This window comes from Stegostoma tigrinum, chromosome 14, assembly GCF_030684315.1.
Source record: "Stegostoma tigrinum isolate sSteTig4 chromosome 14, sSteTig4.hap1, whole genome shotgun sequence".
In the NCBI taxonomy this organism is placed as follows: Eukaryota; Metazoa; Chordata; class Chondrichthyes; order Orectolobiformes; family Stegostomatidae; genus Stegostoma; species Stegostoma tigrinum.
The window spans coordinates 47,872,739-47,898,301 of NC_081367.1; the positions used below are offsets into that span (position 1 = coordinate 47,872,739).

Sequence of the window (25,563 nt, forward strand, 5' to 3'; positions counted from 1 at the left end):
TGTCTTTACACATTTAATATTTAGCACACAAACAAGTTATTTGGGCCGACTAACTAATGCTGGTATTTGTGCTCCGTACTAGACTCCTTTTAACCTTCTTCATTCAATTTTACGTCTGTGCACCCCTCTATTCTCTTCCCCCTCGTGTACTCGTCTAACTTTCTCTTAAATTTATTTATCTCTCGTACTTCAGTCACTCCATCTGGTGACCAGCTCTATGTTTTCATTGCTTGTTGTGTGAGACAGTTCAGGGTAAGACTTGGGAACTTCAAAAACTGTATAACTTTCACCATGCCAAGTCGAGGCTCAATGTCAAAGTTTGTTCTATATAATCATGAAGGTTTGGCCATTCGCTTCACTGTATCTGCATTGGTTTTTGGAATATCCATGTAGCCACTTTTCTCCATATGCGTTAACAGCTTTATTTGTAAATATTCATGCGCCTTTTAAAAATATATTCTGTTCTGATAGTTTTTTTCTGATGGGATTATTTCCTGTCCTGTCAACATATTGATTTTTAAAAAGAAGCCTAATTTTTTCTGCTGTTTTCAGTGTAATCATTTCACTTATTTATAGCTAACTTCTACTTTCCTTTTGAAATCTCTGTTTAATGTCTCAGTTAGATATTATCTACACCTCCTCTGTTCTCACAAAAAGTGTTATTATTCTTCATGTATCTCACAATAAAACGTTAAATAAATGTAACGTGCATGCCGTTTTCAGCCTCTGTCTAAAGATGTCAATAATAAATTAATTGTGTTCTTGCCTTCGATTGTGTAAAGATTTAGTTCTTCGACTTACTATATTCGTTGTCCAATTAATGAAGCTTGGGATTGCATTTTATTTTACAGAGGATAAACTTGTCCTCCCACTTGTAAGGATTTTGCTGCTCTTTCCTTCCAAGTTTTACCATGGTACTTCCGTTTTATGAATGTAGGCAGTCACATTTTCTGCAATAAAATGGTGTTTTCTACAAATCAGCTTAATCTACTAACCTGTATATATCCTCTTGAACTAATTTACTGCTCTCTTCATAGTTCGCTACACTTGCCTATTTTTATGTCATGTATAGGATTTGCTAGTGTGCCCTCTAGCAAAATTGACACCTGGCCCTAATAAGAGCTTAAATATTTTGTTTTCTGTCTTTTAGGCATCCACTTCAAACTGCCACATTGATTTTACACAATAACAATTATCCATGTCCTTTGTATTGAGTATAGCGTTATATTAGAGAATGTGCTCTACCAATTGTTTTAATTGTTCATGTTGTGTATGTCTTGCACATGATATATATCTGATTTATGGCTTAGCAGTAAATAACATATACTGTTGAAAAACTTTTTTCTGGCTAGATTTATTGGTGTGACTACAAATGTAAGACAGCATCCAACTGCTGCATTGATTGAATTTAGAGCTCTGAATTTATAAGTTAAACTGGTACTGTGAAGTTGGGTATATAAGTTCTTAGTAGTTTTGGAGGTTGCTACACAGATAACTATTTTCTAAAAAATTGATAGGAATGCAAGGACATGTAATAATTTTGACCAGATGTGTTCCTACGGCAGCAACGTTTTTTTTCCCATTTGTGGTTAAAGGAACATTTCCTGCTCCGTTATATTACACCGTGAGAAAGACGCCTCTGTAACACTGGAGCTGTTCCTTAGAACTATACTGAGTTGTCAGCCTGCAATATGTCGTCATATCCGCAGATGAAAATACTATCACTGAACCAAGTCTGATATATGAAGATGACTGCAGTGGTTCAAGAAGGTAGCTCTACTGCCTTATCAAGGGCCATTGTGGATGAGCAGTAAATGCCAACCATGCCATAGCCCATAAATGAATTTCAAAAGAGACTGAATTTGCACATGAAAGTATGAGAAATAACTAATTGGTTTGGTGTACTCATTGAAGATTAGATGTTTATTAGCAAATTGGGAGAACTTACTGTTCATTATTAGAAAAATTGAGTCTAGACTCATTGCATCCACCTGAAATTGCAGCAATATCTGTAGCAACGTGACACTGAATGATCATCCTAGGGCAGAACTCCTTTTTAAGTGGGGATCAGGATTCCAAGTGAAATCACAAGCTGAAATTTTGGTATTGTGAGCTCGGAAGCTGCTGAGGAGATCTGCCCAAGTTGCAACAACTGTGCTCCTGCTATATTAGGCCTCTTCTCTCAAAACCGTCCCCACTCCTCTGCTCTCACACTGCTCACTGATGGCTCCCAATGATTTTCAAGCCTCAAAGTGTGGTCACTGTGGGAAAAAGTTTTAAAGAGTATTGCCTTAAGGTTATGTTTTTGATGCTCGCAAGGGCTCTTGAAATTATAGCTTTCTGGCTTAGCTAAACTTTACTTTTACCAAACTGACAATTAAGCATAATTCCAAACAATAATAAAACATCAGGATCAGCACAACTGTGACAAATTATTCAGAGTTTCAGCTAATGATAGATAGGATGCATTTGAGAAGGCTTTGGGAATCAAGGGCAGAAATTATAGAGAAGCTAAATAAAATCTTATATAATAAAACAAAGAATTGTGGATGTTGGAGATCTTAAAGATGAAGGATCTTCTACTAATCCTTAAGCATGGGGCTGGTGCCAGAGGACTGGAGAATTATAAATGTTGCAGATTGTTCTGAAAATGGTGTGATGATGAATACAGCAATTCTGACCAGTTAACAAAGTGTGGAGCTGGATGAACACAGCAGGCCAAGCAGCATGTCAGGAGCACAAAAGCTGACGTTTCGGGCCTCGACCCTTCATCAGAGAGCTTTTGTGCTCCTGGGATGCTGCTTGGCCTGCTGTGTTCATCTAGCTCCACACTTTGTTATCTTGGATTCTCCAGCATCTGCAGTTCCTATTAATTCTGACCAGTTAATTTGACCTGCATGGTGGGAAAATGCGTCAAACTAATAAGTTAAAATAAAATTAACAGTTAATTTGAGTAATTAAGGAAAACTAACAAGGATTTGTTAAAGGTAAATCATTTTTAACTAACTTGATTGAGTTTTGTTTAGTAGTATGGTTGATATTTATGTACATATACTTCCAAGACGCTTGATGAAATGTCATAATTGATTCATCAGCTGACTTGTGGCCTGTGGGATAGAAATCGTGGTCCATAAAAGCAAAATACTGAGGGTGCTAGAAATCTAAAAAAATAAGAAGTGCTGGAAATGCTCAACAAATGTGGAAGTATCTGTGGAGAGAAGCAGTTAACATTTCAAGTTGATGATGAGAGCAGGTGTAAAATAATGTGAATGCTTTTAAGCCAAATATGCAAGGCTCTAAGGAGATTTGCCATGTAGGATGTGGAAAGGTTGTTTTCCCCTTGTCGATGTAATCTCAGAATAAGAGGTCACCCTTTTAAGATAAATGGAAAGAAATGTTGACTTTGAGGACATCTATAGAATTCTTTATCAGAGAGGGTTGTACAGGGTGGGGTTTGGTAACTTTATTCATTGTTGAGACAAACAGATCTTTAACCAGAATGGGTATCAAGGATTCTAGAGAAAAGGCAGGAAAGTAGAGTTGAGGATTATCAAATCAGTCTAGATCTCATTGAATGATAGCACAGACTTGATGGGTTGAATGGCCACATTCTGTGCTATAAGTGTCTGAGTCTACTCTCCCTTTTAAGACCATAAAATGTTGGAGAAGCAGCCTGTTCGGTCCATTGTGTCTACACTGGCCGACTTAGATATGACAATACAAATCCCATTTTCTAGCTCTTAATCAAATGTTTTGGAGGCTATGTTAATGCAAGTAGACATCCAAATACTATTTACGTTTTGCAAGAGTTTCTGCCTCGACTGTTTTTTCAGACAGTGAGTTCCAGATACCCACCACCCTCTGGGTGGAAAAAAAAATCTCCTCTTAAACTTAAGGTAAGATGTAGAAGACTATACCTCCTTGTCATTGACACCTTGTACTAAAGGAAACAGTGCTTTCCTATCCACTCAAATTGTGTCTGTCATAATCTAATACAACATCATCAGGTCCTTCCTCAAATTTTACTACTTCAAGGATAACAGCTCAGCCTGTCCAATCTTTCTTCGTATCTCAGTCACTCCTGCACAGGCACCATCTTGAAGAATCTCTTTGCATCTTTGTTGTGTAGACACATCCTTCTCATTGCATGAAGTATCCCAGTTGTGTTCAAACCAGTGTTTTATATATTTCTAGTGTAACCTTGTATTCTGTATCTCAGCTAATTAAAAGCAAGTATCCCAGATGTCTCTTAACAATTTCCTCTGCTGCCTTCAGGAATCTGTCGCTGTGATCTTCTGTACTTTTCAGGGTTCTGTCATTCATAGTGTAATCCCTTGTCTCTCACCTTCCTGGGGTGAATTCCATTTGTCACTGCTCTGCCCACTTGACTGCTCTGATGATTATCATTCTGCAGTTTATAGCCCTCCTCTTTGCTGTTTACCACCCTACCAATTATTGTACCATCTGCTAACTTCTTGATTATGTTGCTTCACTTAAGTCCAAAACATTAATGTATACTGCAAGGGCCCCAGCACGAAGCCCTTCAGAACCCCATGGAAACAGACTTCCAGTAAGTGATACCATTGAGAGCATAGAATCCGTACAGAGTGGAAACAGGCCCTTTGGCCCAACAAGTCCACACCAAACCTCAAAGCATCCCACTCAGACACACCTTAGTATAACGCGCCTAATCTAAACTTGCCTGAACAATACGGACAATTTAGTACGGCCAATACACGTAACCTGCACATCTTTGGACTGTTGGAGGAAAACAGAGCACCCGGAGGAAACCCACGCAACATGGGGAGAATGTGCAAACTCCACATTGACAGTCGCCCAAGGGTGGAATCGAACCCAGGTGCCTGGCACTGTGCGGCAGCAGTGCTAACCCATTGAGCCACTGTGCCGCCCCTGTGATGTCACATTTGCAGAAAATAAGAGGTGTAGTACCCAAAATGTTGACTTCTTCTTTCCTCCAGATGCTGCATAGCTTTCTGCGTTCTTCCAGCTTCTTCTTTGTCTACATTATAACTCTACAACCTAGCAAAAAAAACAAAGTATGCAAAAAAAGAAAAGAAATCCAGTTATTTCACAATGAGTGCCATCACCGTTCGCTTCCTGCTTCTCAGCCATTTTTGGAACCAATGTGTTATTTTACTTTGGATTCCACGGGCATTTACTTTGTTGACTAGTCTGCCATGAGGATGGACCATGTTGAAAGCCTTGTGAATGTCAATGTAGACAACATCAAATGTATCACCCTTATCCACATTCCAAGTAGCCTCCTTGAATAATAATTGGTCAAATTTTGTTTGAGCTACTCAAATGCCATGCAATGACTATTTCCTGTATGAGACTATCTGACCACTGCCCCTAGACATTGAATAGCAGTACCATCACTGAATTCCACCACTATCAATATCCTGAAGATTACCGTTGGCCAGAAACTCAACTGGACTCCCATATTGATACTGTGGCTACTGGAGCTGGTCAGAGGCTAGGAATACCTCAGCGGGTAACTCCTGACTCTGCAAGGCTTGCCCACCATTTACAAGGTACAAGTCAGGCGTGTGACGTAATGCTCCCTGCTTGCCTGGATGAGTGCAGTTCCAACAACACTCACGCTTGACACCACTCAGAATCAATTCACCTGCTTGATTGCACCATGTCCACAAACAATCAGTCGCTCCACCATTAACGCTCAGTAGTAGCAGTGTGTACTATCTACAACATGGACTGCAGAAATCTGCCAAGGACCCTTAGATAGCACCTTTGAAACCCATAACCACTATTATCCAGAAGGACAGGGGCAGAAAACACATGGGAATACTGCCATCCGCAAATTACCCTCCAAGCCATTGATCATCCTGTCTTGGAAATATATCACCACTCCTTAATTGTTGCTCGATCAGAATGCTGGAATTCCATCCCTAACAGCATTTTGCATCTATCCACAGCACACAGACTGCAGAGATTCAAGAAGGCAACTCACTACCACCTCAAGGGCAATTAGGACTAGGCAATAAATGCTGGCCAGCCAGCGATGCTATGTCCCACAAGTAAATTTTAAAAATTTGTCAAACATGATCTTCTCATAACAATTTTGATTTGACTTTGATAGAGTGGCGAGTAAGAGAGGGTAACTATCAGAAAGATTTGGTGATTCAAAAGTGTAAAATGATCTAGAAAGGAAACAAAGGTTTGCTCAGATGAGGTTATGTGACGACCAACTGAATGCTACACGAGGGAATAAAGAAAACAGCAAATTTGAAAAAAGACACATGGCACAAAAGCACTTGCTTTTATATCTTTTGTGGTAAAAGATCATTGACAGGAACTGGGGAATAGTGGTTTGCAGATGGGAGTAAAGTGCACTTTGGTGCTCCCCAGGGCTTTGTAGGAGGGCCGTTACCTTTCTTTGTTTATATCAGAAACACAGAAAATAGGAGTAGGAGCAGGCAGTTTAGCATGTCGAGCCTTGTTGTGCCATTAAATGTGACATTCGTTAATCTTCTGTCTGCACATCAGTTGACATATTTATCCTCTAGAAAGTTATCTTTCTCTTTCTTAAATATATTTAGTGACTTGGCATCCACCCTTCTCTGGTAGACAATTCTAGAGGTTCATTACTCTGAAGAAATGTTTCCTCACCTCAGACCAAACCAGCCTATCATGTATCCTAGACTGAGACCTTTTGCTTTGGACTGACCTGCACCCCACCAGCACCCTACTTCAGCCGCGGGAACATCATCCTTTCATCTAATCTGTCCAGCCTTTTCAAAAATTTGTATGTTTCAGTGAGATCCTCACCCATTCATCTAAACCACAGTGAATATGTACTAATTTCTCCTCATATGGCTTACCGACCAACCCTGAAATTAGCTTCATGAACCTTTGCTGCACTTCCTCTATTTTTTTTTAGGTAAGGAGACCAAAACTGCACACACCGCTCTAGCCGTGATCTCACCAACACCCTGTATGGTGGCAGTAAGACTTTCTATATTCTGTATTAAAATCCTATTGCAATGAAGACCAGCATTCCATTTGCCTTCCAAACTGCTTGCTATACCTATATGCTTGCTTTCAGTGACTGGTGTACAAAGATACGAGGTCCTGCTGTACATCAATGTTTCCCAGTCTATCACCATTCAAGTAAGACCCTGTCATTCTGTTTTTCCAACTGAAGTGGAGGATTTCTCACTTATCTATTTATACAGCCTCAGTCATGCAGTTGCCTATTCAGCTTGTCTAAATCGCCATTAAGGTTTTTTTAAACCTTCTCACCACTCGCAATCCATCTTAGTTTTGTGCCATCAGCAAAATTGGAAATACTATACTTGATTGTTTATCCAGATCGTACATGCATATTGTTAATTGCTAGGGGCCCAAGCAGTAATCCCTGTGGAACCTCATTTATCACTACCTTTCACTCTGAAATTATCCATTTATTACCATTCTCAATTTCCTGTCTGCTCCAATTCTTAGTCCGTTCCTGATGTGGAGGTGACAGTGTTTCACTGGAGTGGACAAGGCCAGAGGTCACACCACACCAGGTTATAGTCCAACAGGTTTATCTGAAATCGAGCTTTCGGAGCGCTGCTGGTGATATCACCTTATCTGTCGAATAAGCGGTGCTCTGAAAGCTTTGTGGTTTCAAATTACCGTCAATCCCATGTGCTTTGATTTTGCATATGGAGGGAGGTGATAGTCTGTTGGTCTGTTGTAGCTGGACTAGTAATTCAGGGATCATGTTATGCCTAGAGACCCATGTTTTAACCCTACCATATCAGATGGAGGAATTTGAATTAAATAAAAATCTGAAGTTAGAAATCTGCTGAAGACTGTGATTGTTGTAAAAATGCATTTTGTTGTTAAGGGGAGGTCAAAATTTTAATTATCAGAGGATTGAAACACGCCCCCCCCCCCCCCAATCTGTTATGGTGGGAGTGAATGTTCCCTTCTAATAATTAAACCCGGAATACTCAGAGAAGTTCATCTCCCCTTATAATCTGTTAAAAAGATTGGTTAAGTGAAAGAAACTCCCTGCTGTCCACTTTATAATTAACAAGTAACAATTTATTTATTTAACCCAAACAAGGATCAAATTAATGGAATGCTAACAAACCGAACAATTTCCCTCCTAACTATTAATTATTCCCTAACTGAACTAAATCCTATTGGTATGCTGTTCTAATAAACACAAGTTCTATATATTGAAACCCAAATAATAAGAAAAAATCATTAATACTTAGTCTGTCAAAGTCTGCATGCCTTTCTTCTGTTCTCAAGCCACAACACTTTTCTTCCACCAACCCAACTGTTAAGGATGTTTTCTCTGTGAAGTCACCTGTGAGGATTCTTAGCTAGAAGTGCTGTGGTACCTTGTATGGATAGATGGCGCTTTCTTAGAGAGCTTAGTGATTTCTTGTGAGAGCTAGATGCTTATTTCTCAGATGACAGTTTGCTGTCACACCGATTTTCAAAAACCCTCTGCTTATATACCTTGGATGACATATCAAGTTTCATGCAATAGCATTGGTCCGAGGTTGTCAAAACCATCAGATTTAAATTCAGTTGGCTTTCAGTCGCTAAGTGCTTGGTTTAAATTAATTGGCTGATTCTTGCTAGCTGCCAAAATAATGAAACAAGCCTAAGGTTTTCAATCACACAACCAGTTGATACATGTTTCAATTTCAGAACTGTTTGTACATCTCTAGCTGCTTGCAGACGTTTTCTGCATAAATCTTCAAACTTAGAAAAGCTCTTTACCTCTTAAAAGGACCATGCACAGTTTTCCCTAATCATTCTTACCAACAAATTCTCACTTCTTGCCTTCCAATTCACGAGTACTCGACACAGCTTTGTAACAGTTTGGTTGACTGATGTTTTTCAGGAAGAGAAAATTCCATCCTTATCTGGTCTGGCCTATAGACCCACTGTAAAGCTGATTTTTCTCTGTGTCTGTAACATTATATTCTGCATTCTGTTCTGCTACCCTGATGTAATTATGTAAGATACAATTTGCCTGGGTTGCTTGCAAAACAATACTTTCCACTCTGTCTAGTACATGTGACAGTAGTAAAGCAAATAAAAAAATGTGGTTGACCCTGAAATAACCAGACAAGCCATTCCTTTTTATCAACTGCTAGAAAAGAAATGAATGAATGACTTGGATTGGCCACCTGACTAAGATAACAGAAATGACAACAACGCACGCAGCCCTATTGACCCTCCAAAGATTCCTTCATAACATTTGGAGCCAAAATCTAGTGTCAAGAGGTGTCTCACAGACCATTCAAGCACGACCTGACACAGTCATACTCGTGGAACTATAAGCAACACACGATGTCCTGGACGATACCATCACCATCCTTGGGTATGTCTTATTACACCAGCCGGACAGACTTCGCAGAGATGGCAGCACAGTTGTGTACTGACAGAAGGGAGTTCCCTCTGGACCCTAAGAAGTTTCATGGCATCAGGTCAGACATGGGCAAGGAAATCTCCTACTAATACCCACACACTCTCCAACTTGGTGGAAGCATTGAACATGGCACTTGTACAATGAGTTCTCTGGGGTACTTAAGTGTTCAAGAGTGGCTTGGCAGCTCTACTGCTGACTGAGCAGATCAAGTTCTTAAGAGTATAGCTGTTAGAGGAATATGCGGCAAGTGGTGAAGGAGCCAACATGAGGTAAGAACTTTGGGCCTCATCCTTACCGAAGTTCCTGCTGCAGATGCATCAGTTCGTGACAGTATCAGTAAGAGTGACCACTGTATAGATTTTTTTTTGGAAAAGAAGCCCAGTCTTCACATTGAGAATATCCTATGGTGTACTATCACCATGCTAAATGGAATAGACTTTGAACAGGTCTGGCAACTTGAGACTGAGCATTGATGAGGTGCTGTGCCAAATCAGCAGCTGCAGAATTGCACTCCAACACAGACTAAAACCTCGTGCCCCAGCATATCCCTTGCTCTACCATATTATCAAGCTGAGAATCAATCCTGGTTCAATGAAAAATGCAGGACGACATGTGAGGAGAAGCACCAGGCATACCCAAAATTAAGATGTCAAGCAGCATAAGCAGTAAGTGAATAGAGTGAAGTGATCCCACAACCAACAGATCAGATCTAAGCTTTGCAGTTATGCCAAATGCATGAATAGTAGTGGACAATTAAATAACTCATCAGAGCAGGCAGCTCCACAACCATCCTTGTCTTCAGTAACAGGGAGCTCAACAAATCAGTGGGAAAGATAAGGATGAAGCATTTGCAACTACCGTCAACCAGAAGTACCAAGTAGAAGACCCATCTTGGTCTCCCCAAGAGGTCCCAGCATCACAGATGCCAGTCTTCAGCTAATTTAATTCATACTGTGACATATCCAGAAACTGATTGACACACTTTTTTGCAAAAGCTATGGGCTGTGACAAAATTTCAGCTATAGCTCGAAAGACTTGTGCTCCATAACATGCTACACCCCTCGTAAGAATAATTTCCTTTGATTATGAAGGCTGCATTTAACTGAGGAGACATCAAAGACCCCTAGAAAACCTGGATCAGTGCAAGTAGGGGGTGGGAGCGCAGATGTCTCTACTGGTTGGAATCATAGCTGGAACATAAGAATGATGGTTGTAGTTGCTGGAGGTCAGTTGTCTCAGGGTAATATGCTTGGCCCACCTTCAGATGCTTCATCAAAGGCCTCCATCATAAAGTCAAAAATAGACATTCACTGATGGTTGCTCAATATTCAGCATCATTTGCAATTCTTCATGTTCCTCGCAAGTTTGTTATGTATTTTTCCCTTCTTAATCAATCTCTTTGTCCTCTTTTGAATTCTAAACTACTGCCAGTCTTCAAGTTTGCTTTTTATTTTAGTAAATTTTTATATGACTCATCTTTAGATCTGGTAATTTCTTTTGTTAGCCATTGTTGGGCCACTTTTCCTGTTATGTTCATTCTTCTGAAACCATGTTTAGGTGCTGCGCTGCAGCCATTCATTCCCTAAATATCAGCCAGTGCCTATTCATTGTCATGCCTCCTAATGACATTACCCAGCCTGCTGCGGCCAACTCAACTCAACAGGATTATCTTTATAGTTTCTTTTGTTTAAATTTTAGGACCCTATTTTTGGATTATACTGGATCATTTTCTATCCAGTGAAAAGTACTAACAGGTGTTCAAAAAGAACTTAATGAACATTTCTTCTATTACACCAACCTTTATTTTTTACCACTATCTCATGTTTCCCTGTTCTTTCCCTCCGTCCCTAGGTCCTTGCTTAGATAAGTACAATGCCATAAATGAACAAGGTTTGAAATTTGTTTTTGAAGATCTGAAATTATAAATTGGCAAACATGTACTATCTGAATCTTGGGTCACTTTGTTTTTTGTTTGCAAATCTGTTTAGATAAACTGCTAGATGTCATATTTTTGAAGTGATTTGGGGCTGTGTTAGATTTTGAGAGTTTGTGACCAGAGTACCTAAATATAGGGAGTTCAGTATTTGTAGAAATTTTCTGCTAGTTTCATAAACTTGTTAAGAAGCAATAGCTTAGATATGATATATTAGTTAATTAGACACTGAAGAGAACGCAATCTGACGATTGAGAATGATTCTCTGATACAGAAGGACAATCTGGCAGTTGGCACGTGGTATGTTGGTTTCAATGAAATTGTGAAGGCAGCATTCTGCTCTCTAGCTGAATTGTGAGGGAACGCTACTCTTGCACTTCCTTCAGTGTCTTCTGGCTCGTCTTCATTCTGAAGAAGTTAGCCCCCAGATGAGAACTTCAACCTACAGATACTGTGTAATGAGCACTGCCAATTAACTGTGAGCACTAGTTGATACAGCCGTTTCTTGGAGCTGTTCACTTGTGCCAATGTCGATTTCCCATTTAACTGCTTCTAGCTATTAACTAGGAGACAACTATTCATAACAGCAGGATGACTGTTGCCTCCTTGCCCACTTTCTAGGCCTGAAACATCAGCTTTTGTGCTCCTAAGATGCTACTTGGCCTGCTGTGTTCATCCAGCCCCACACTTTGTTATCTCGGATTCTCCAGCATCTGCAATTCCCATTATCTCTGAAGATTATTTGTCATCCCTTCTAAGACTAAAATATATTTTTATTTTCCCAAATGCTGCATTGGTAATAGAATTTGCCTGGTGCCATATAGGTAAGGGTAAAGTCGCCATAGGCCCAGAGGACCCAGAAATGGAGAGAGAGCTGACTGGTGGTAAGTTTTTAATCTGAGGGTGACCATGCCTAGGTGAGAGGTGAAATTGAGAAGGCGGGTCATTTCAGAGGGTTTGGGAATTGAACCTGAGCTGTTGGCATCATTCTGCATTGCAAATAAGCTGTCTAGCCGACTGAGCTAAACAGTTTTCAATGCTATATAGATTTTTTTTAATGTAAACTCAATAACACATTGTACCATTGGTGATGCTGGTCATTATAGCTATTTACTGATGGAACACCAGTTAAATGAGGTCTCGTGCTACACAGGAAATGCAAGAAAATTCAATTTCGAGGGGACTCCAGTTTCCGACAGAAGTTGCATTCTGCTTAATGTCTCCAATTTAAAAAAAAGTATTGAGACAGTACCTTTAATGTTAATGTTGTACAACATGCTGAGGTGTTTCAAAGGAGCGTAATCAGATAAACTTTGATATGAGGCTAGGGACACTTAGTACAGAAAGCAAGTAAAAAGTTTCACGGTCAGAAGAGAGATAGGGCTGGAGAGATTTAGGTATAGAGTTCCACACATTAAAGCCTCATCAGCTGTGGAAGAAGGTAGAAATAAGGGATGTACATGAGGCCAGAATTAGACAAATACACACATGTCCAGGACCTGGCTTTCTAGTTTCAAAGAATTTCAAAGTATTGGTAGACCCGACTACAAGGTTGGAAATTTCAAAATCAATACATTGATCAGTGGAACCAACGTACATCGGTGAAAACAAAGTTAGTAGATGCTTATGAGGATGCTTATCAGGACGTGGACAACAAAAGTTGAGTGAGGTGAAGTTTACAAAGTGTGAAAGATATCAGACAATCCAGCAATGCACTCAACTGTCAAGTCTCAAGGTAATTATTATGGCGAGGGTTTCAGCAGCAGATGGGCTTATTTAGGGGTGGAGTTAGGCATTATTTTGGAGGTGCAGTTTGGCAGTCATTGTGATCAAATATGAGGCTGAGTTCAAGACCACATCGTATGGTGAGGTTGGAAGCAGTCGAATTCAACCTTAGAAACTGTTTAGGGAGAGGGATAGAGTTGGAAGTCTGGGAACCCGTGGATTTCACAAGTTTCTGGTTGAGGTAAAATATAATGGATCCAGGCTTTCCAATATTTAGCTGTGCTATTAATTCATTTCCTCATCCCTCCAATCTTTTGAATGACAGACAGAGTTGTGTGAAGATGCTTTGGAGACAGCAGGTCGTGTGGAAGGGCTATCAATGGATATGTCGATGTATTCCTGTATGCAAATTCAGGATGAGATAAACCAGAAGGGCAAGTACCATCATAGCCTACATCTGTTGAAACCCTTTCGCAACACCTCCAAGTGAGTATATCTTGGTAATACAAACTTAACATCATTGGTGGTCCCTTTGAAATATATGCTGAATTTATCTGTGGTTGTTCATACCCTTCTATGTTTTTGTTACTCAGCAGTGTACTTTTTGGGTTTTAAATCTTACATCTTAGGGATTTTAGTAACTCATTTTGTTATGCAATAGATTTGGAGAGGAAATTGCAACCCTGTAATGATGTTCATTAAGTTCTTTTTGAACACCTGTTGGTACATTTCAAAACTTTCTATGCAAACTTACTTCAGTTGCCCTGTTCAGAGATGTTATTACATACCTCTGAAAAAAATGGATTTGAACCCAGGTTTCCTTGCTCAGAAGTAGTGACACTACCACTGTACTGCAAAAGCCCTATAATTTAATTTTGCAAGAAACTTGATTCAGCATATTGATTACATGTAGTGGAGGCAATGGTGTTACGGTAATGTCACTGGCGTAGTAATCAAGAGACCCTGATAAAGTTCTGGGGACCTGGTTTCAATTCCCACCAGCTCAGATTGTAAAATTTCAATTCAAGAAAATCTTGAATTAAAGGTCTAATGATGACCATAAAACCATTCTTGTATGGCATAAAACCCATTAGTAAACCCTCAAGGAAGGAAAACTGCTGTCCTTACCTGGTCTGGCCGATATGCTACAGACCCTCAGCATCCCAACTGCCCTCTGAAATGGCTGAGCAACCTATTCAATCAAACTGCTTTAAAACAAAATTGAAACCCGGCATAAACCTAGGCACAAAGACAACAGTGACAGACTGAATATAAACCAAAGAACTGCAGTTGCTGGAAATCAGAAACGAAAACAGAAATTGCTGGAGAAGCTCAGCAGGTCTGGCAGCACCTGTGGAGAGAAAGCAGAGGTAACCTTAAGTGATCCTTCTTTCGAACCTCAAACCCAAGACCCAACCTGCCATCGTCACACTCATGGAATTGTGTCTTGAAATGAAACCCAAATTCCACCATCACCACCTGTGGATGCCCCTCCTACTTGCAGGACAGAACCAGCAGAGGTGGTGGCACAGTGATACATATCAGGTGGAGTTGCCAGGGGAGTCCTCAACACCTGGCATAGAGTTTAAGAGCAGGGTGGTTATTGCTGGAACTTGTTATGGACCAGACCAGATCCCCTTAAAAAAACTTCAAGAACATAGTCTGGACCACAACTTTTTTTTATTTTAAAGGTAGATGTGAAGTGTGTATTCCAGATGTGATGTGACTGGCCAAGCTCCTTGACATTAAGCAAAACACAACTTATTTAAACACTATAGTTAAAATACAAAAAAGAGGAATTTAGAATAACTTAACTATTGGAAAGCTTAACTGAACAATAGATACAGTACGTATTAGTGATAAACTGTTCCAGTATAGCAGCATTCCATTAACACACCCTTTGGCACAAAGGTAAATTCAGACACACATTGTTACATGCAGTTCTCCAATCCAGGAGGAAACTTCAAGAGAGATTTTAGACAGCTAGGAATCATTTGCTGAAGCTCCAACTCTACTGTGACCGCAAACAGCTTCTGATTGCTACAGCTGAAAAAACTAGAAAGCCTCGTCTGTGAAAGCTGACCTCTCCCCTTCCATTGTTCCAACTGTTTTTAAAAAAAAATTCGGAAAGGCCTCCTAAGTTATTTACTTAAGCCACTTTCAGTAGCCAGGTCGGGACCTCTGCCTTTGTAACCTCTCTTCCAATAAAACTCCCAAAATAACCTTTTTAAAGTGACAACACCGTCATAAACTGTATAAAATATTTGTCAGACCTAAGCTAAAGTATTGTGTGTAGTTCTGGAATCCATATTATACGAGGGATGTGATAGCACAGGAGGAGATACAGAGAAATGTTGCCTCGACTGGAGAGTTTCAATTATGAAGAAAGATTGGACGAACTGGAGTTCCTCTCCTCAGAGCAGAAGAAATGAGAGGAGATTTGAGTAAGATATATTAAATTATGAGGTGCACAGATTCAAAGTAATTTTCAGAAGGTTTCAAGGAGATCTGAGGAAAAGCTTTTTCATCCAGAGGGTGGTGGGAAACTGAAATTCACTGCCTGCAAGGGAGGTGGGGACAGAAACCCTCATACCATTTAAGAGGTATTTAAATTTGTATTCACACCGCAAAGGTATACAAGGCTATGGATCAAGTGCTGGAAAATTGGATTAAAATAATTAGGTGGTTATTTTTGATCAGCTTAGATGGTCTTTTTCTGTGCTTTTGATTTCTATGACTCTGAATTCCATGGGTCTTGTGGCATCAGGTAAAAAATGGGCAAAGAAACCCTCTGCCGATTATTACGATTACCACCTCCCACCTCAATTGGTGAATGAGTACTCGCCATTGTTGTACACCAACTGGAGGAAGCTGAAACAGGGCAAGAGTGCAGAATGTACTCTGGGTGGAGGGCTTCAAGACTGAGCTGTACACTATTTACTGATCTGATCCCACAGAACTTAGCTGCTACACTTGGTCTTCGGCAGAAGAGGGAAATATATACTTGGCCTTATCCTCACCATAACTGTTCAGTACTACCACAATGCTAAATGGAGCAGATTGAGAACAGATCCAGCAGTTCAGAGCAAGCTATCCAAAACACACTGTGTGCTATAAGCAGCAGCAGAATTGTATTCCAGTATAGTCTTTAAGTTAATCTCATTGCTTGGCTTGTCCCTCACATTACCATTACCATTTGAGCTCAGGAGTCAGTGTAGGAAAGCATACCACTACCTAAAAAAGAGGTGCTAGCCTGACATTGAGACGTCATGCTGAGGTTGTCCAGGACATTGGTGAGGCCTCTTCTGGAATGCTATGTCCTATTCTGGTCACCCAGTTATGGGATTCAGAACAGATTTTTCAGAATGTTGCTGGGTATGGAAGGTTTGAGTTATAAACAAATGGTGGATAAGCTGGGACTTTTTCACTGGAGTGTAGGAGGTTGAGAGGCAACCTGATAGAAGCTTATAAAATAGTGAGAGGTATTGATAGAGTTAATGGTAGTTGTCTTTTCTCTCAAATGGGGGATTTCAGGACTAGGGGACACATATTTAAGGTGAGAGGAGAGATTTAAAAAAGACATGAGGCACAGAGGGTGGTTTGTGTGTGGAATGAACCTCCTGAGGAAGTGATGGATATGGGCAGCTACAACTTCTAAAAGACATTTGGATATGTACGTGAATAGGAAGAGTTTGGAGGGATATGGTCCAAGAGCAGGCAGCTGGGACTAGTTTAGTTCGGAATTATGTTTGGCATGGACTGGTTGGACTGAAGAGTCTGTTTCCATGCTGTATGCCAGACAGCGTGAGTGGCATTGTATAGATGGAGCAATCCTGCAACCAATAGACCATATAAAAACTCTGCAGTCCCAAGGCAACCAGTTGAATCTGTAAGTGTTCATGTATTGTACATAAAAAGATAGTTGGCTATAGTGAGAGCTTGAGTTAGTTTAAGATTACTCTACTAATATCCTGTCACAGGCATTCTGAGTTGAATGATCTCATTTTGTGCTGGCAACCTTTTGGCACAAAATGGGACACCTAGTTCTGTTTCACATTGAGTCTTCAAATTCTTAACAGTCCCTTGAGCCATCAAAAGAACCAGACCATTTCATCTGAAGAACAAGAAGGAACAGTTTACAAAAGGGTAACAGAGTCTGACAGATGCATCCTTTCATTAGTTTCTATTGACATAGTTTTCTTTTCATGTATATATATATAGACAGCAACATCCTGTGGACAATGCTGGTTTCTTCTCATTCATGACCTTCAGTTGGTTGACATCTTTAGCCTTCACAGCTTATAAAAAAGGAGAGCTCCTTCTTGAAGACATTTGGCCTCTGTCGAAATATGAATCTTCTGAAGTCAATGGTCGAAGGTATGTGTATGATATCCTGAATGTCGTTGGAATTCACTCCATCTTTAATTCCTGTGGTGCTACATTTTCAATTTGTTCATGTGTGATTCTTTATAGATATGAAATGTTGCCATGTTAATGTGACAGAAAGATTAATCTATGTTTAGAAATGTTTATTTGGATTTTATTTTGTATCTTTGAACATGTTTGGATTTGTATTTACCATTGTCTGTACTTTTACTTCGATATTGCATGACAGAAAATTTATATTCACCATCACTCAGAATTAGACAATTTAATGTGTTGTACCAAATCCTTGGACCATTGCATAGTCAGGGAAAACTTGAGGCTTGCCTGTATATCAGGATGTTAATCTGTGTACTAAACTTCATTCTATGATGTCCAGTTGCAAAATACTTCATCTAGAAACTTTCATCGCAAAATATAATGCATTTATTCCTACACAATACAGTTAACAAAATATAGCAAAAGAGTCTCAAATTACAGGTTGATGAATTGCTTGCATAGAATGGTTTTGTACTTTGGAGTGAAATATTGGATTATTCATTACGTTTGTATAATATCATCATATTAGCTTTTCTCTTTTACATTACACAAGGTCATTCAGGCGATAGTTGTGTGTAGTACTGATGGAACATTGTACTGTTAAAAGGGCCATGTTAGATTAGTTGTTATCTCTGTTGGCTCCTTCAACCAATTACAGCTTTATTTTGGAGGAAGTGTAGGGTGTTTACCTATCCTGATCAACAATCATCTGTCGGCCAACATCATGACATCCTATGAGATAACAAGTTGGTAGAGCTGGATGAACACAGCAGGCCCTCGTATGTTGCATCTTATTTGCTAGTTATGAAATTTTCCTATCTAGTTACCATCTGAAGTGTTTTGCAAAATCCTCAAGGTTTCTGTTTTGCCTGGTTGCCATTTCTTCCATTTTGTGCACTGCATAACATTCATTGTCATTTTTATGACTGCTCATAGAATTTTGTATTGCCTGTGAATTTGTTATTTTTGCAAATACTATTTCTTGTAGACATCACAAGCATTACTCAGGAAAATTTATTTTTGGTTTGTTAGCATCAGTGAAGTGTTTCCATTATTGACAGCTCATTAAATCTTTTGTTTGTGTTGAGAAGAGAAATCACTTTGGTGTGACACGAACTTAAGTTCTGAGACGTTAAGTCAAGTTCACCATAGGACCTACAATGAGATAACTGAAAATGATGAATAGAAGAGGATTAAGATAACTCAGGAGCAGCTATTTGAAACAACCAATTAAAATGGTTATTATGTGGAGGTGCTGGTGTTGGATTGGGGTGAACAAGGTCAGAAATCAGACGACACCAGGTTATTGTCCAACAGGTTTATTTGAAATCTCAAGCTTTCAGAGCATTGCCTGATGAAGGGGCAATGCTCCGAAAGCTTGTGAATCAGGCAGTGCTCTGAATGCTTGTGATTTCAAATAAACCTGTTGGACAATAACCTGGTATTGTCTTATTTTTGACCTTGATTAAAACAGTTGAATTAAGAGCACAAAATAGAACTCCTTAATGACTTCAGAGGATTGAATGGTCAGGGAATAAAGATCAAATTTGTAAATATCCATAATTAATTGGTACTTTGCTTTTAAAGGTAAGATCCTCTTTATGCGTTGGGGTTATTTCATGATTCGTTTGCACTTTCTAAGAACAGTCCAATTTTCATTTCCTGTGAAATCAACAGAATGTTCCTGCTGGTGTATGGGACAAACAAAATGGTGAAAACTGACCCCATAATCCTTATCAAGTATTGTCTAGCTATTGCCTATGTGACATGTTTTCTGTCAAGATGTGTTTTTCTGTTGCAATATGCTCACCATATTGCAATGAGAAGCTATGATTCCTTATACGTTATATCAAAGAATCCGAGTTTTAAAGGATACAATGAAGAATTGATGATTATTGGACTGCATTTGTAGGCTATGGTCTACGAATCCAATCGTGTTATACAATTCGAACATTCTGTGTGGCTGCTCAGCCCTTAGATGCTTATAAATAATAAGCCCTGAAATTATGTAAGTTTCAAAGTCCTCAACAAATAGGCTTTAATTTCAATATCTTTTAAGTTGTTATGGAAGATTAATTTGAAAATTGGGCACATTGGAATGATTACAGACATCACCAGAAACCAGATGCACTGTCATGTATTTTTAAAAACTTTTTTTGGAACTGGGTTATTTTCTTCTCACAAAATGGACAAGCAGGTTTGCCATGCTAAATAACTGAAACATTTTTTTAATGCTTTGTTTCTCATTCCTTCGTATTTTTCCCATATTTTCTGCAGGCTGGAACGACTATGGCAAATAGAATTGAAAGAACGTGGCCAGGATAATGCTTCACTGAACACAGTGATTTGGAGATTCTGCCAGACACGGCTGGTCATCGCTATGATCTCCTTGATGGTTACAATGGTGGCTGGCTTCTGTGGACCAGTAAGTTATCTTGTCACTTTCGCAAATTTAACACCTTTACACATTCAGTTTTGGGCAAGGAAGAGAGAGGAGAGCAGTTTTTATATTGGTAGTACGAGCCACATCATGGTTATTCTCTCACTTCCCTGACCGCTCTTTCCTTCAAATTAATTCCCACTGGACTGCAGTAAGTTGTTAATTGCATGTTAACCAGTATTGAAGAGGAAGGTTGCTGGAGGTGGTTGGAAAGTGTGAAGGTAAAACCACTGTCTGAAAATTTCTTTTAATCAACGGTATGATTTGCATTGTATCTCTGCACGCCAGTTTTAAAACTAAAGGCAAGGTTTTACTGGAACTGCTAATTCATTTCATATTTTAAACTGATAATGAACTTCATGTGAAAGGAGCAAGACAGGTAACCACATCTGAATTGAACTGGTATAGTATACCAGTGATGTTGATCTAATTTATAACTTGATAAGTATTTTATTTCCTAAGGCAGGATATTGCTTTTTGAGTATTTTGTGTAAGCGTTTACTCCAGCATCAGTCAGATTCATCAGCAAACCTCAAAGTACATCAAACTTTTAACTTGGACTTATTTAAAATTCAAGCTGTAATCATTTTTAATGCAGTATGTGGAAAATTTGTCTGGATCAAGACAAGTAAATACTGCAGAAACAAAAATGAACAGCGACTATTGTTCGAAAAAAGGGGAAATGATTTAAGGGAAAGAATGTATAATTGAGTTTACATATTTTGCCTGAACAATGTGAATGTTTGTATGTGTGTGTGCGCATGTTTGAGTGTCTGTGTGCGTACATTTCCTTGAACTGAATCTTCTAACCATGTTGTTTTTGCTCTGGAAGGACATCTTTAAAGTACTGTGGAAAAGGAATCTCCTCCTGCAGAAAGCTGCTCTCTCCAGAAATATGTAGTACAGTATGTATGAATTTTACTGGGATGGGGAAGATGGAGGCTGGAAAATAAAGCAAGAGTAATTGGCTGAGTTTTGGTGTTTGAAGAATTTAACTGGATAGCCCTCCTGCTTAAGCAACTAGTTTTCATTGGAAAAGAATAACAACTAGAAAAGGCTTCAGGGTAGTTTTGTTTGGAGTGCAGGGGATCAGTGGTCAAGTGTTAGTAATGCTAGAAAATTAAAAGTAAGATTTAAGGAAGTGCCTTAGTTTGGCTTATTATTTTAGCATACAGCATTGAGTTAGGAGTGAAAACTTTTGTTATTGTGAGTAAGGCAGTTCTTATTTTTCTGGGCCAAATAATGTCATTTTTAAAGGAATATTAGAATTTTTACTATGACTCTGTACAGACTAATTTAAAGCACTTGTGTTAAGATCTGCTCAGTGTGCAAACTACAATCTCTAATTTTGGGAAAGTCATTGAAGTATAGTTTAATATAGTTGCAATGTATAGTATACATAATATGTTATCTGAAACCGTGTAGAAGCCTAATAAAATAATGAAATGAATTTATTAGGAGAAGAAGCAGAATATTGTGGAAAGCTTTAAAAGATCATTCAAAAAATTTATGCCCACTGACCAAGCTTTGTAATTGAAATTGTAAAAAATTGTTGTTAGTTGTTCCTGAAATTAAATGTGGTTTCCTGTTAAAATAAGAGCAGATGTTTGAGAAATTACACTTTTAGATGTGTATTCAGCTACTTCTTTTAAAAATTCTATTTAGATATTCTATAGTAACTCATTGCAGGCAGACAAAATAGTGTTTGCATCCAAAAGTGTAATAAGTAGATTTTTATTATAAAATTGGCTTGGAGATACCATTGTGATATTAACATTTGCTTCCGTTTTAAAATTTTTGTCTTTTTGAAAGCCAAGTTCTGAAACCAAGTTATTTGAAACGTTATATCTCTGCTTTTGGCTCTGCTAATTAAAAATGGTCTCTAATTTCACAAACATTTTCTGTGACTACAAGTAGTAAATATTAATTGAAGTATTTGATCATCATGGAACTTTGCCAAACAGTATGCTGAGCTAATTTGATTATTTATAATTTCCTAATAATGTCCCGTGGCTACAATGTGTTGACAAGTGAGTCTTGTACCTGGCAACATGGAAGCACCAGCAAGAGTAGGCCATATAGCTCCTTTAGCCTGCTAGCCGTTAAATAGAACATAGCTGTTCTTCTGCCTCAGTGCTGTTTTCCCACTATTACCTGATATTCTTTGATGTCTTTTAATATTTAGAATTCTATTAACATCCATGAATAAAAATTGCAGATTGTCCACGTTAGCTGGCGCTTGTGCATATCATTTGCACTGACACCCGAAGAACGCTTTGTTTTGCATCTCATTTGCACTGCAGTCTATTTTAATCTCGTTCAAAGGGAGATATTGATTGAAGTTCAATGTTAATGCACACTAATGTACTATGGTTTAGGAAAGTGAGTTGGTTTGCTGTTGTGCATCTCCTAATGTTAGAATGGATCTTTGACTATTTGGAGATGCCCCAAGAGTACTTTGGCCTGTTGTGTCCGCTGAGCAAAGCTGCATTACTTGAAGTGGATGGTAGATTTTTAAAACTCACAGGCTTGTTGCTAATGTATGAACAGCTTATGGAAACCTTCAGTCTAGACTGCAGCTGAGTTTAAACTTCATGGAATTTTGATGCTGCCACAAAATTTTGTAAATAATATATGGAGTTCTGTAATTCACCTAGGTTCATTTAAGAAAACAAAATTGATTGGTGCTTCCGAACAATTATTATAATTGCTCTGACGTCTTTGGGGTCAGTTTCAATGCTCTGAAGGACTGATTGTTTTCAACGGCCAGTTTGAATTGAAGTATTGAGAAGAGAGAAATAGTGTCATTTTATAATTGTTTGTGTGATACCTCTCAACTTTCCAATGTTACTTAAAATTAAAATAACAAGTATACAGCCCATTTTGAAATATGAGAACAGCTTTTGTGCATTTCCCTATAGAGTTTAAATTATTGAATGCATTACAGGACATGAAAACAGAACTATTGACATTCACCATGGCTCTCGTAACACTTCTGTGTTTATTTTACTCCATTATTCACAGATCAAGAAGGTTATTACAGGTTCCTGAATTAGAATTTATGTTTCTAGTTTAGAATTCTAAACTAGACATCACGGTTGAAATTTAATGACAGGAATATCCATTTTGTTGTAATAATCAGATCAGTACTATTGAGTTAAACATTAAGAAAGGCTGATTATCTAGCCATTTGTTAAAGAAAAATGGTGCACTTGTAATAGTTCTTCTCTATGAAAAGTTATGTGTGAATCCTCTTTGTGCATTAACAATTTATTTTGTTATTATACAGAGAGTATTTTTGATGCAGTTGCTATTTCAAACTCTTGTGCAGGACTTCAAGTCTCTGATTAGAAATATTGAAATTCTGAAAAATATTTGTCAAAACGCTGGTGGTGCTCAACTTTGTTGTATTTAGATATTAGCTCCGCTCAAAATAAGGTGGAATGGCTGGCAAATCTGCTCCCTTGGAGACTGAATCTGTGAGGAGGGGCTACTCCAGTTGGAGATTTCTGTTTCTGAAACTGTTGCTGCAACTCGTATAATAACAGATGTCCTGAAGAGTGAAGTAGCAACACAGGGGGATGGTGGTCGCTCCAATAAAACAGGTGGAAGAGAGAGCCAGGAAAAGAGATGGATTTTCACAATTATTTTTGTAAACAAATTTGTTTTTTTTTCCCTTCCAAAACCCAACTTTGGTCTTATGTTTGCTGGAACACAAATCCGAAAGGAAAGTTAAATCTTTTGCAATACTTTGCTGCCTTTTTTACAAATTTTTAATAAGTTGTTTTGGGGATAGAGTTTAAATCAGAGATATCTGGGCTAAAGGAAGAAAATCTATTGAGGCAGAAATCCATTTTTGTTATCTATACTCCTTAGGTTTTTCGTTTAATGTATAGAAGAGTCTGTATGCAATCTTTTGCTTATCAATCTCTATAATCTTTTCAAAAACGGTTTGCTATTTGAAAAATTTTGAAGTCCAGTTGATCCAGGAGAATCTGACATTCCAGGATTTGAGTCGTTAATCACAGCCACTGGAGGAGGGACAATGGGTGAGTGGGTTGGGGTTGTGCTGAATCAAGGGAAGCTGTTTAATCATTATTGATTATTGGCAACTTACCCAGCATTGAATTTTGTTTGTTTAGTATTATTTAATGGAGGCTTGAAGTGAGTTTGTAAATTCCAGCTTTGTAAACAGTTTGGTTTCGAATTTAAATATTTAAATCTCAGAGCCTGTGAAAGTCAAAAGTAGCTGCTGAGAAATCTGGGATATAAACATGTGAATCTCTTGCGGATGTGAGATCCGTTTGTTTGAATGAGTAAACCTGACAACTAAGTTTTTTTTAAAAATTGCTCGTTTTCGAAGCACAGTGCTCTGCCAAACTATGTTATTTTTTATTCGTTCACCTGATGTCCACATTGCCATCAAAGCCATAATTTACTGACTAACAATGCATTCAGAAGGTGAAAGTGAGCCATTTTTTTGACGATTGTTTGACTTTTGAGGGTATCTCAGAAGGTAGTTCCAAATTATTACTTTGGGACCATGTTACTGCTGGGTAACAGCAAGAAATTTCATTCCAGCAAAGCAACCTGGTGGTTACATGGTCACCAGTATTGATGTTAGTTTCTTTTTAAAGCTCCAGATTAGTTAATTAATTTAAATTCTTCAACCACCAGGGTTTTGAATTCATGTCTATGGATCATTAATCCGGGATTCCAGTTTCCAGTCTATTAACATAAGTATTGTATTGCCATTTCCAATTTTTGTCTAATTTCATCTGTGATGCTTCAAAGATCACATTTTTGGCCATAAACATTTAATCTACCTGTTACATGGGAAAAGTTTTTAATGTTTACCCTTTGTTAGTGTAAGGCTGGATCTTTCTGTCCCAACACTAAAGAAAGTTGCCTCAGTGATAAAAGTTCTTTAATTTTTGAATCCTCATTGCTGACTATTGTACAACTTAGATTCCTTCTAAAATTGATAACAGATAAATATAATGTTCCATTGGATGCAGAAACCCAGCTGCAAAATTGAAGTACTAAAGTAAGGAAGTCTTTCTGCAACTGAACAGTGATTTGGTAAGTGCACACTTGCACAGTTTTGCCTTGAAATCTGAGAAAGAACATACTTGCCATGCAGGGGGTACAGTGAAGTCTGACATTATTAAATAGTTGTGGCAAAAAATGTCTTCATTCAGGGACTTGTGAATTTTTGGAATTCTCCAGTCTATGTTGGTTGAGGATGCTTCATGCCTAATGTAGACAGGTTTTTAGACTCATTCAGAATTAATTCACAATCAGCAGAGAATGGGAAAGTGGAGTTGAGATCAAAGAGCAGTATGACCTTAACTCTATGGTAAATAGGCTTGAGGAGACATATGGTCTACTGCTCTCATTTGTCATGTTCTTGTATACTCTTTCTATTTGTACCTTTTAACTTTTATAATCCTTTGAGAATTTATTTGTTTAGTCTTTCCAGTTGCAACTAATTTTTTTTGTGAATCAGAGCTTTGTTTTGTTTCACATGTGGAATTGGAAATGTATGGAAGATGAAGAAAATCTCTTTTCTTTTAAAAAAAATTATTGCCGAGTCTGCCTTCCTGGTGAATACAAAAG

At 38.5% G+C, this 25,563-nt stretch overlaps 1 protein-coding gene across 5 annotated transcripts in view; it reads left to right on the forward strand.

Annotated features, from left to right (window-relative positions):
• abcc5 (ATP-binding cassette, sub-family C (CFTR/MRP), member 5) overlaps positions 1 to 25,563 on the forward strand; it is a 121,544-nt gene that overhangs the window by 2,528 nt on the left and 93,453 nt on the right. For 4 of the 5 annotated variants that reach the window (XM_048541923.2, XM_048541924.2, XM_048541926.2 and 1 more), the window contains 3 exons: positions 13,408 to 13,568; positions 17,304 to 17,459; positions 19,782 to 19,929. In XM_048541923.2, the coding sequence (XP_048397880.1) occupies positions 13,408 to 13,568; positions 17,304 to 17,459; positions 19,782 to 19,929 (465 nt within the window). Of the gene's footprint in view, positions 1 to 12,160; positions 12,242 to 13,407; positions 13,569 to 17,303; positions 17,460 to 19,781; positions 19,930 to 25,563 lie in introns of all 5 variants that reach the window. The other variant, XM_059651123.1, reaches the window with a different exon arrangement.